This window comes from Gekko japonicus, unplaced genomic scaffold (genome assembly GCF_001447785.1).
Source record: "Gekko japonicus isolate JY-2015 unplaced genomic scaffold, Gekko_japonicus_V1.1 scaffold5, whole genome shotgun sequence".
Taxonomy (NCBI): domain Eukaryota; kingdom Metazoa; phylum Chordata; class Lepidosauria; order Squamata; family Gekkonidae; genus Gekko; species Gekko japonicus.
Window position 1 is genome coordinate 3,050,701 of NW_015168652.1, and position 13,140 is coordinate 3,063,840.

The 13,140-nt window shown below is 43.4% G+C and overlaps 1 protein-coding gene across 1 annotated transcript in view; it reads right to left on the reverse strand.

Moving 5' to 3' along the window:
• Positions 1–204: 204 nt before the first annotated feature.
• The window catches only part of MAGI2 (membrane associated guanylate kinase, WW and PDZ domain containing 2), a 959,850-nt gene continuing 946,914 nt past the window's right edge, over positions 205–13,140 (reverse strand). The window contains exon 22 of the mRNA XM_015415060.1: positions 205–1,146. Coding sequence (XP_015270546.1) covers positions 347–1,146 — 800 coding nt within the window. The 3' untranslated portion in view covers positions 205–346. The remainder of the gene's footprint in view (positions 1,147–13,140) is intronic.

Consider the following 13,140-nt stretch of genomic DNA (forward strand, 5'->3'; position numbering starts at 1 on the left):
CCCCAAGTCCTTCATGCAATGACAAACAACCTACTAAAGCTACACTGCACCATCTTTGTGGTTTGTCTGTCCTTCATATTATTTTGGTTTCTTCCATAGCTGCCAAAGTCTCTAAAATGAAACTGGGGATTTAAGGGTCACATTTAAATACTGTGTAACTACACGTTGCTTCAACTGATTAGACGCTATGCGCGTTGTCATGGAATTACACATTATTGTTCCTGCTTCTCAATGTTTTCAGCAATGGTTGTGTGTGGTAGTTAAATAAATTAAATTAACAAACGTGAAACAGAAGCAAAGGAGAATGTTCTGCATCACTGCAGAACTGAGGGCAACAGTCACGGATCTATCGGCTCATGGCTGACGTGCTAGATTTTAGGACATCAGGAAGCTTACTGGAGCCAGGAATCTTCCATGGTCCTGGTGAGACAGTTGCCTTTCGGGCTGTTGTGTTGGTGCTGCGTGTGTTAATGGAGTGGAGGTGTCCCTTCCGTGGGAACTCACTGGGCTTTCTGTCGGATTCCATCTGACTGTGGTCTGTGTCGCTTCCGTGAGAGCTGCAGCTATTGCTACTGTACGTCTTTGTAGCACCAGTCGAATCAAGCTTGACGTGTTCAGGAGCTGCAGCTGATTTCTTCTCTGTGGCAACTGTGACACTGTGATCTTTTGTGCTGAGAGAGTCTCCTCTTTTGCTTTCCAGCCACTTGGCTCTCCCAGCCAGCTCGGCATTGGTTCCAGCATACCCAAGATCTCGTTCTCCGGCCTCAGCTGTTGTGTTCCTTTCCACTATCTTACTTTCCAAGGCCAGCCTGCTGCTTTCACCAGTCATACTCTGGTTTTCTGAGCTTCCTTTCCTGGAAGCCTCTTCATGTTTTGACCTGTCTACCTTTTTTGGGTTCACAGATCTCTCCGTTTGCTCCCCTAACCTTTTCTTTTTGTGGCTGTCTGCTGAAAGCTCCTTTGGTTTTCTGACTTCAGGTTCCCTCTTGATATCCCATGTTGATTCTGGGTGCATCTGGTGGGAAGGGTCAGAGGAGTGGACTAGATGTGATGAAGAAAATGGTGAGACAATGTCATCGAGGGAAATAGTTACTTCCGGCAGACCTGGGGAGGTGGCAGAGGGAGAACTCCAGGAGTTTGGTTCGTCTGTGGTGACAAAAAAAACCACAATTATTTCTACGAGTGTTTCACAGATTTCCCCCCCCCCAATACAGTAACTAATAGCTGAACATAGATTCAGGTGGGTAGCCGTGTTGTCTGACGCAACAGAATGAAGTTTGAGTCCAGTGGCACCTTTAAGACCAACATACACATGTGAGTTTATACCGGCTAGAATTAAACTTTTTTGGTCTTAAAGGTGCCACTGCACTCAAACTTTGTTCTAATAGCTGAACAGATATTAAATTCTGGATTCTTTTTTTAAGTAATGACGTCTTCGGACAGCGCTGGCTCTTCGGCTTTGAAATGGAGATGAGCACCGCAACCTTAGAGTCGGATTCGACTGGCTTTTGAACAAGGGAACCTTTACCTTTAAGCAACTTTAAAATGTCAGATTCTTAGATGCAAGCTCAGCTTTGCTACAAATAGTGTCCTATTACATCCATGTTAGGGCTATGTGACTAAAACATAAGGTCCAATTCATTCTGGTCTCCATATATGTTGTAATTATCAGAAAGAAGCACACAGTTCTCTAAGCATTTTGGATTTGTCTGCAGATTTGTCCTAACTAGTCTTTCAATAGTTCTATCAGAGCAACTAGAATACATTTTGAACAAGGAAAAGCACATGTGTGTGTAAAAATGAGTAATTATCCCAAATAGACTCTAGCACTTGATGAATGCATATACACTAGGAGTGTGCACACAAAAAATTGGATTTTTTGGGGTTCAGGTATACCAAACTCGAAAAATATTGGTATATACTGATATTCCTGAATCCCAATATTAGTATTGTATTGGAATTTGGGAAATAATCAGTATTGCTGAATTTATTCGGCTCCATTATACCCTATAGGGACCATTCCCCATAGGGTATAATGGGTACTGGATCCTCAAGCCGTGATGCTTCCTCCCATTTAAACCAAACAGTTTAGCTGATCAGTTTAAATGGGAGGAAGGCTTTAAACCCGTTTTACTCCCCCTCCTCCAGAGGGGGGGGGAAAGGGAGGGCTGAAATGGCTTCCCGCATCTCAAGAAGAAAGGCATTTAAAGATTTTAAAAACTCATTCTCTGGAGTTGTGTCGCCTTGGCAGCACACCTCCATGATCGACTTGCTTCTTACCAACAGGAAAGAACTGGTTGATGAGATGAAAGTAGTGGGCACCCTGGGTAGTAGTGACCATGTAATTTTGGAATTTACAGTCTTGGGGAAGGGAAAAGCTGTACACAGTCAGACATATAGGTTGGACTTCAGGAAAGCAAATTTTGATAAACTTAAAGTTATGCTGGGTGGAATCCCATGGTCAGAAATACTTAAGGAGAAGGGAGCTTAAGAGGGATGGGAGTTTCTTAAAAGTGAAATACTGAAGGCACAATCACAAACAATTCCTATGAGAAGGAAAAATGGGAGGAGCCTAAAGAAGCCAAGGTGGCTCCATAAACAGCTTTCAAAGATTTGAGAAATAAAAATGACTCATTCAGAAAGTAGAACGAGTGCCTTATAACCAAGGATGAACATAAACAAATAACCGGTGCTTGTAGAGAGAGAGTTAGGAAAGCTAAAGTTCAGTATGAGCTTAGGCTAGCGAGATATGCTAAAAACAACAAAAACAGATTCTTTTCTTATGTTCAAAGTAAGAAAAAGAGCAAAGACATGGTAGGCCCATTGCGGAGACAGGAAAGTGAAATTGTAAGAGGTGAACTGCTCAGTTCCTACTTTTCCTCAGTCTTCTCTTGCAAGGGAAATGGCGCTCAACATGGAAAAAACAGAACATATGATGAGGTGCAGCCTAGAATCGGCATAGGGGGTAGTACATAAACACCTAGTTTCTTTAAATGAAATGTCCTCAGGGCCAGATGAACTGCATCCAAGCGTATTAAAAGAAATTGTGGATGTAATTTTTGAGCCTCTGTCCATTATTTTTGAGAATTCTTGGAGAACAGGTGAGGTGCCAGAAGACTGGAGGTGGGCAAATGTCCCCATCTTCAAGAAGGGAGAAAAGGAGGATTCGGATAACTACCGACCCATACGCTTGATGTCTATACCTGAGAAAGTTTTAGAACAAATAATCAGTCAGTCCTTGAGCGTTTAGAAAGGATGGCTGTGATGACTAAGAGCCAGCATTTTTTCTCAAGAACAAGTCATGTCAGACTAAACTTATCTCGTTTTTGAGAAATTTACTACGTTGCTGGATTAGGGGAATGCTGTAGATGTAGTTTATCTGGATATCAGTAAGTCTTTTGATAAGGTTCCACATAATATTCTTGTTGACAAATTGAAAAATGTGGTTTGGATCCTATGACTGTTAGGTGGATCTGTAACTGGTTGACAGATTGCGCCCAAAGAGTACTTGTGAATGGCTCCACATCTTTTTGGAGAGGAGTGACAAGTGGAGTGCCTCAAAGATCTGTCCTGGAACCTGTTTTGTTCAACATCTTTATCAATGATTTGGATGAAGGGATAGAGGGAATGCTTATTAAATTTGCAGCTAATACTAAATTGGGAGGGGTAGCAAATACGGTAGAAGCCAAAGTCAGGATACAGGATGATTTTGACAGGCTGGAAAACTGGGCTAAAACAAATAAAATGAATTTCACTGGGGATAAATGTAAAGTTCTGCACTTAGGTAGGAACAATCAAATGCAAAATTATAGGTTGGGGGAAACTTGGTAGTAGTATGTGCAACAAGGACCTAGAGGTCTTAGTAGACTATACAATGAACATGAGTCAGCAGTGTGATTTGCTTCCTAAAAAGGCAAATGTGATTTTGGGCTGTATCAACAGAAGTATAGAGTTCAGATCACACAAAGTGATGGTATCACTTTACTCTGCTATGATTAGACTTCGCCTAGAGTATTGTGTTCAGTTTTGGGCACCACAATTTAAGAAAGATATAGAGAAGCTGGAACAACGAAGATGGTAATGGGCAACAAAGAGGAAAGGTTGAAGGCGTGGGGTATGTTTAGCCTGGAGACGAGACAACTGAGAAGTGATATGATAACCATCTTTAAGTACTTGAAGGGCTGTCATATAGAGGATGGTGTGGAGTTGTTTTCTGTTGCCCCAGAAGGTCGGACCAGAACCAACAGGTTGAAATTAAATCAGAAGAGTTTTTGGCTAAATATTAGGAAGGTCTTCCTGATAGAGCAGTTCCTCACTGGTTTTCAACCAATTCTGCCACTGGTTTTCAACCATCTGACAGCAATGCTGATTATGTGAACTTAGGCGGATCATGAGAGGGAGGGCAGGAATGGTTGCATCAGTGCTTAGTTCTTGTGGCCAGTGTTCCCTCTAAGCTGTGGAGTCTTGTGAGCAAAAATTCTACTTTGTGAGCTACCGGCATTAAAGTTGTGAGCAGGTGATTTGGCTGCTGCATAAATTAGTGTGCTCTGGGGCCATCCTTCCTGAGCTAAGAGAAAAATGTGTGAGCCATAGCCTAAAAAACTGTGAGCTAGCTCACATTAACTCAGCTTAGAGGGAACACTGCTTGTGGCCCTTTCTTACATGCACAGTGAAATGCTGATTGTCACTTTGGGGTCAGAAGGCAATTTTTCTCCATGCCAGTTTGGTCAGGGATCCTGGAGGGTTTTTTGCCATCTTCTGGGCGTGGAACAGTAGTCACTGTGGGTGTGGAGGGGGCGGTATTTGCGAATGTCCTGCATTGTGCAGGGGATTGGACTATATGACCCTGGAGGTCCCTTCCAAATATATGGTTCTATGATTCCATGAAAGCAAATTGCCTTCCCTTTGCTTGTGGAGATGTGCCACCACTGCACTGTGACTTGAGAAGGAGAGACATTTAAAGAGTCCCCATTTCTTTTCTGGAGTCATGCCACCTGAGCAGCATGCCTCCACAAGAGAAGGGAAGGCAAACTGTGGAGGTATGCAGCTGCTGTGGCACAACTCAGGAAGGGGGGGGATTTAAAGACCCCCCACACTTCTCCAGAGTAACACGGGCAGCTTGGCATTGCAAAAGCTATTTTAAAGGAACTTTCTCTTTAAATGGCTTTTGCAAAGCCAAGCTGCACACAAGGAACCCAGAAGTGGCGCAAGCTCACCCGGAAGGTGGGTGAACTCACACCGCTTCGGCAAGTGTTGAGCCCAAATAAAAGCTGAATAATATTGGCTTTTATTCGGGCTCCACTAGATCAGGAGCTGAATCAGATTAGAAAATCTGATTCAGCTGAATAAATACCAGAAAAATACTGATAAGGTATTTTTCTAGTATTTATTCAGCTCGGTATATACTGAGCGCACACCCCTAATATACACTGGCATGTCCTGTTGGAAATGATGGGGTTTTTTTTTGTTACGAGTAAAAATAATGCAACTGATGCCTTTACAAGCATGCTGGTGATTGTCCAGAAAGCATGCCACATTTTAAAATGTGTTTTAGCCCCTACTTCTTGAAGGAATCTGGCCCATTTTAATAAATACTTCCATCCACCTTGGCCCCAACTTTGGTCTCTCCCTCCTCCCCTTGAAAGTGAAAATATATTATCCACATGTAATACTTAACTTGCTTTTTTCATCTATGATAATATGTTCCACGAAGGGGAAAAAAGGAGGTTTGAAGTACCTCCTGAATAGCCTTATACCTTAATATATGAAGGACATACAATCTTATATATAGCTTTAAGGGGGGGGGGATTCAAAGGCATCACATCTCAGAACAAGACTCCTTTTGTGCACAGATACGAGACAAAGTGGGACATCAGTGGGTCACTGGAGAAAGATGTAAAAAACAATTCAGTTTGGGGTGAATTTTGTGAACAGTTTTGCTACCCAAATTCTGGTAATATTTTCATCTCCGGAAAGGAGATTCAAAAAGAGGAGAGTATCTGTGGCGATGGGGGGTGGGATGCATCCTTGTTGCCATGACAACTGAATGACATGCCATTTTGCCATACTGTGTTGCGATGAGAAACCATAAGAGTGTAGCAAAACACAGAACTGCTTTGGAGGTACAGGTCATTGGAATGCAGATCTCTACCAAAATGCACATTTGGGCACATACCAGAAAGTTCTTGATGGATTATGTGCTTGAATGTGCATTGTGATTCACATTCTGTCACAAACACACAGTAATGGCAGTGTGCTTCATCTACCTTCTGATGTTGCCTGATAGTCAAATCTATTGACTCCATGATGTCATCATGTTTTGTATGCAATCTATGATTGGCTGGGAAAAGTTAGGGAAGGAAAAAGAAACAAAAGAAATTCCTAGCCTCACAAGAGGTACCAAGTCACATCTTTCAGCAGAGATTATTAACAGGGCAGGATAAAATAATTCCCACATAAATAATTAGCCAGCCAATTCAGTACTGATTTCACAAATTATATTCATTTTTGCTTATATGCAACATATTTTAATTTTTTTAAATACTCTTAGAATACAGTATCTTAAACAAGTTGAACTTCTATTATGCAGAAGACACATTTTCACAATTTGGTTCCAAATTCTGCTCTTGACTGAAATGTTGAAAACTGCATTTTTTCCTGTCCAGTCTTTAAGGGTACTGAATCAAACATAACCAAACGTACTGTGGTTTGTTTCCTTACAAATCATACAACTTTATATACCCACAAGGGCCCGCTTAAAATATCAAAAGGGATAAATTCTATATTTGATCTGCTGATTGGCTCTCATAGGCCCCGGTCACACGGGAGGATTTACCCCGTGAAACGGATGGGTTGAGGGTGGATTAAACCGGCACAATCAGATGCCAACATCTGGCAAGCGTCGCGCACCCACCCCCAACCCGTCCCTTCCGGCCAAAGATGCAGATCTAAAAGAGAGTAGTGAAAGGGCATTACCTACTGGATGACGCGCAGCAACGGCGGCCATGGGATTGACAACGCGTGGTTATCCCATGGTATGCATGGTAATGGCGAAGTGCGCATGCACACAACTGCTGCGGCTGGCCCTCCTCACCCTTCTTAGAGTTGCTTTCCCTGCAGCATGTGATCACAGCTGCCGGAAGAAGCTCAGAGCCTCGGGGGACCTGTCTGATCCCGCTGCCGCGCTTCTGTTTGTTCCAGCTCTAAAAAGCCGCACTTCTGCCGCGGCTTTTCCTGCTCATGTGACCGGGGCCATAGTTAGAATAACTTGTCACTTCTCTAATTATATGGACATTTGATGGAATGTTTGTTATGCAACCACTTCGTTGTCTTCTTGAGGAATGCTTGGGTGTACTTTTTTTCATCTGTTCCTCATAGGTTCCTTGTTTTGGCTTTCTAATATGCCCATATCTTTAAAGGACAGTAACCAAAAAGGTTGAGACAAAAACAATAATTAAATATGGCTAAACACAGAGTGCTAATATAAAAATATGCAATACATTTTAATTATGCATAGGAAATATTAAAATCACAACAAAAACCACATATCTATGGTTCTGTATATAAGTACCTATACCTAATATCAGGACAAATGTCAGAATATATAACTACAGGTTAAAGGTACAAAATGTATCCAAATACAAGGACCAAACACATTTCAGCTAAAATGTGATTCTTACATTGTAGTTGAGCACTCTATCTGGATTTTGAATATTGCAGATTGGGCCTAAACAGATCCTAAACAGTGTTTTAATTGTATTAATTGTGTATATTGTATTTTTATCAAATTTGATGTAACCTGCTGTGATGAGCTAAGTAAAAACAGTCTGAGTGTAGGCAGTGGCAGAGGCTCACTCTGATTGGTGAGCTGCCTCCATGACAGCGGAATGCATCCAGCAGGGAGCTGGGAGGAAAAAAGATCTGGACAGTTAGGCAGTTGAGGTCTTAAAGCTTGGAGAGAGAGCTGACAGTTTGAAGAGCTCGGTTCTGAGAGAGAGTTATTGTTGAGAAGGGGCTTTTAGAGGCTTCCTTCTGAGGGAAAACTCTTAGTCTGTGGCACAGTGACAGGGTTTCACAGAGCGGAGGGACAGATGAGACTTTGCTGAGGGGTTTTGCCAGAGTCAAAGGGCAGACCTCTGTTTAAAAAGGAAAACACCCACACACACAGGGAAGGCCTGTCGTTCGGTTATCCAGGGAAAAGTCCTAGGAACAGACAGATCTCCAGCATGGAGGGGGAAAGAAACTGGGTACCTGTTGTCAGTGAAAGGCCCTCGGGGTATATCATTTCTAGTTTCCTTGGGGTGCTTAAGGGAGAAGAGTCTAAGGATGGACTAGTTGGGATTCAGAGTCCAGTCAGACTTCACTGGGAATGTGTATGTGTGGAGAAATATTTTTGAACCAGTCCAACAACATCATAACGTCTCTCACAGTATTTAGAAGGGTGTCCAGTCAGGGGAACCCTGGTTTAGTCATTGTATATCTATCTATATATCTAATAGTGAAGGCGCCCCCAGCGTGCGGATATCTAAATCCGCACATTGGGGGCACCTGGGGGACAGGAAGATTTTCCTGCACATTTGGGGCAGTCCCCAGGTGTGCAGAAAAATCTAAAAAGTTGAAAAAAATATAGGGGGGAATATTTAAATCCCCCCAAAAGTAAAAGAGCGTTCCCTGCATGTGCACAGGGAACGCTCTGCAAACTGCCTCGCTGCCACTGCTGTTTGGGGGGTGGGAAGGTGAAGGCTTGGTGGGCTGGTGGCTGTGAGCCACTCAGCTGCCACCACCACGTGGGGAGGGAAAGTGTGGCGGGCTGGCCATGGTCTTGCTGCCACTGGGGGAGGGGAGAGGCTTGGCAGGCCAAGCTGAGGCCTCACCGCCATTGCCGTGGGGGGAGGTTTGGCGGGCCCGGCAGCTCGGAGCCACACGGACCTCGCCACCATTGCCAGGGGGCGGGGGAGGTTTGGTGGGCCCGGCAGCTCAGAGCCGCATGGGCCTTGCCGCCGTTCCCGGGGGGTGGTGCCTGAAGAAGCTGATAGTGGCATGTTTTACACATGAGAAGTCTTCTTCTAAAGGCTGGGATGGGGATTGGGAAGTGGATGGAAAGAGAAAATAGCTTGCCAAAAGTCACTTAGAAAATACTTGGGGAGGAGAGAGCTGAAGAAGTCCATCACTGGTCACTTAGCCTCTGTGCCATACTAGGCTGTCTTTTGAGATTTCCTGGAAATTTTGCAGTAAAATCTAGTTGCAGTGTATGGACAGCCGAAATGATGCTTCTGTAGTTAGCCACTGGTGTTACACCAAGAATGATATTTTAGCTCTTTATCCTGAAATCTCAGCATGCCTGTGATGATCATCCTTATCTTGGCCTTCTGCAGCCCAGTCTTAATCAGAACTCTTATGAAAGTAAGTAAGTAAGACCCATTAATCCTTTCTTTTACAGCTTTCACTGCTCTTGAGGCTGCTGCCATGTTCTTTTTCATTGCAAAATAATATATTGGATGAAATTCCTTCAGCTTTTTTGGCATATTTTATATGATTTTTTAAATTAAAAAATACTCAGTTCCAAGAGAATGATGTATGAAGTTCCTAACTGTCAAGTGGTTGAGCAGTGGAACAGTCTGCCTCAGAAGGTGGTAGATGCTCCTTCGCTGGATGTTTTCAAGCAGAGGCTGGACAACCATCTTTCCGATATGTTGTAGGTACGTAGGGCTATCTTTCGGCTATGCTCCTGCAGAGTCCAGGGGGTTGGACTAGATGACTTGCAAGGTCCCTTCCAACTTTAACATGCTATGATTCTATGAAGTTTCATTTCCCACCTTCTCTATTAGGGTTGCCAAGTCACAGCTGGCAATCCCTGGGATTTGGGTGGGGTGGGTCCTGGTACACCATCATTATGCCAATCTATTTATGTCACTTCTGGCTAAAACTGGAAGTAACATGCGGGATGCTCTAGCAGTTTGCAATAACTTGATGGTTTTACCACAGAGTTTTTCCAGTTTTAACTGGACTCAGTTTTTCCAGTTTTAACTAGAAGTGACATAAGCATGCCAGTGCATATTCATTTCCTCCAAATGAAAGGGACTGCCAGGAGACCTTCCACTACAGCAGGAGGCCTGGCATCCCTGCCTTCTCTCTTGCATCAGATTCCATATGCTTTTGAGAATTTCTTCAGGAAGGAGAAATGCCTCTAATCTGTTATTCCATGTCATAGAAGTTAGAAACTCATTAAGGCAGTGGTTTTTCAACTTTTCCAGAGCTGCAAGCATATGATAGGAAGTCATATGACATCAGAGTCACATGCGTGGGCAGTTAAGATCACACTCATGTTAAGGCTAGGACCATGGGCAGCTAGAAACAGGAAACATAAGCTGAGCAACAGGAGGTGTACCATAGCGAAGAGCAAACGGAAGTCACACCCATGAAAGAATCCTCACCATTTAGTTGCCTTGCCTGTGGCTTCTCTTAGCATGCATGCAAACAGAGGCAGGAAGCCTGGTTTCTTTGTTCTCTGCACATATGTGCTAGTATAGGTTTTTGCAAAAGGCTGCAAAAAAAAAATGGTAGCCCTGTCAGGGCTCATGCCCTAGCAGGTGGGGCTCCATGTTCACCTGAGGGTATTGGCTCATCGTCCAGAACCACTGCATTAAAACATCAAGCTCTTCTAATTCTTCCCTGCCCTGATGTCTAGGGGACAGGCACAGTAGTTTTGGAAAAGTCAGTGATGACTCAGGAAGATCTACATCACACTCATGGAGTGATGACTTAAGGTGATCCATGTCATACTGTCCTGGCTTAAGAATCTCTTATGTTAAATTTGTGGAATGCATACAAGACCTGGTTTAGTCAACACCAAAGCCTGCTTCTTTTTTAGACTTTCCCCCCTTTACGTCTTTAAAATAAGCCTTTTGATTTATGAAGAAGTGAGAGATAACAAGAGATCCAACAGTTCTTGCTGAGAGCTTGCTTTATTGTGCCTGAGCTGTCTTTACTCAAAGGACATTGATTTCTTCTTCTTCTTTTTGCTGTTTCTTTAAGAGACAGGATGTGAAAACTCAAACACTGAACCCCTGGCAAATCACTGATGCTTCGTTTAAGGCAGAAACATTATGGCGGAAGGAAAGAGGCTACCTTAACAAGTAATGAAAACAAACAGTCCACAGAATATGACCTCAGAATAGGAAAGTGGGGCAGGCAGTCTGTATGAGCTGAACAGACTGATGACATGGAGACCAACATAATATCAAATGAAGACCACTGCTTGCCCATGGAGCAGGTGCCAGCGTTTGCCTGCCCCATTCTCCTTGGAGGAAGCACAACGACTGGGTTAACCAATTGGGGCTCAGTGTGGGAGTGCTGGCCAATCGAAGGCTGGCTCACTGGCCAGGTCTGGTGGTAGCCACCCTCCCTCCTCAATTCGGCCCAGCACAAAATCAGAGGAGGATGGAGCTGCGCACTGGGCAACAATGGGGATCACATGGAGCACTTCTGTTCCTGCAGGCAGGGTTTGGAGGACCCCTTGTGGGGTGTGTGTGTGTTTGTGTGTGGGAGGCCCTGGGCTGTTTGAGACACATCCAGGAGGAGGCTTTGCAGGCCAGTGGTGAGATGTTGGGGTCTTCCCCCTTTGAGGATCCTAGCTGAGGCTTCTGGCAATGGTGCAGCCAGCGCCTGACTTTGCCCCCCCCCACATGCCCTCTGGCTGGTGAGTCCTCCCCTGGGTGGGTTGCTGCCCTGTCATGCTGCTGCAACCTGCTAGCAACTTGCTAGCAAGCGCTCCATCCCTTCGGGCCGCCACAATGAACAAAACCTTAATGTATTCTACCAAAAGTATACATGAATCCAATGCATACATTACATTAAGCTAGTGGAAACTCAGTGTTATTAAACCATTCTCTCCTCTTCATCCGAGTGAAGACCTTCTAGACGTTCTATTGTCTTAAAGGGGACTTGTACAAGTTAACTAACAAGGAAGGCTACTGAACTAATTCCAAATTTCCAAATTGGTTTATGAATCACTCACCCAATATTTTCTAGAGAACTTCCCGGATTGAATGCTGTAGACTCCAATGTATTAAATCTATATATGAGGTGTGTCTTTTGCTGTAACAATAATTTTGCACTACTGACATGATTAAATCTATGTGGTACATATTTATATAATATGCAATGTCTCAGATCTTCAGCTGTGTGATGTTTTTCTACAAAGTGACTTACTAACGGAGCCTCAAAAATGTGATGTTTTATTCTAGATTTGTGTTCTGATATTCCGGTTTTTATGGCTCGATTAGTGCTACCAATATATAAAGTAAGTTGAAAGGACATATATAGATTTAATACATTGGTGCCTGCAGGACTCAATCAAAGTATAGATTTTTCATGTTTACTTTAAATTACTTTTTATTTGTACATTATATATGTAGGTAAAATTATTCAGTAAGGGTACAAAATAAAAATAGAGGGAGCAATAGAGATAGGAAAAAATCCTTACATAGGCCTTTTTAAAACCATAGTATTTTTGTATTACATACAGTATGTATATATACGCACACATATCCTGTCCTTATATATAAAAGCATTTTCGCATGGCAACATTCTATGCTCGCCAAAATCAGTTAGCTCTGTGATACGTCAACCACAAGGTGTCTCTATCCACTGGCTGCATTGCCTGAGTTCTCTCCCACCCAATGCAGCCTAGGCCACTCTTCTCTGATTGGGCCAGCATTTCGAGGTCATTTGCATATGGAAGCTGATTGGACTTCACTCCATTCCACACCTCAAACCCCCCCCCCTATTTGCATATGCGACCTGATGTATTCTGAGGTAAAAATGTCCTCACCCACAACACATCACTTCCCCTTCAAAAGAAACAAACCCAATAACACAACCATGCCACACCACAAAAAAGACAGATCACACCACAAGCAGAATACCACAAGGCAAAAAATGTTAGGAAAAGATGCCAGCCCTCCTCAAATCTTACCCCATTACTGCCACAGATATGTGCCTGAAAGTTCATGTTATAAAAGCTGCCTGGGGGATTATGGACCATTCACAGACTTTCTACCTTAACATACCTCACAGGGTTGTTGTGCGGATCATACAGGGGAGAGGAGAATGATGTCAGCTGCTTTGGTTCCCACTGTA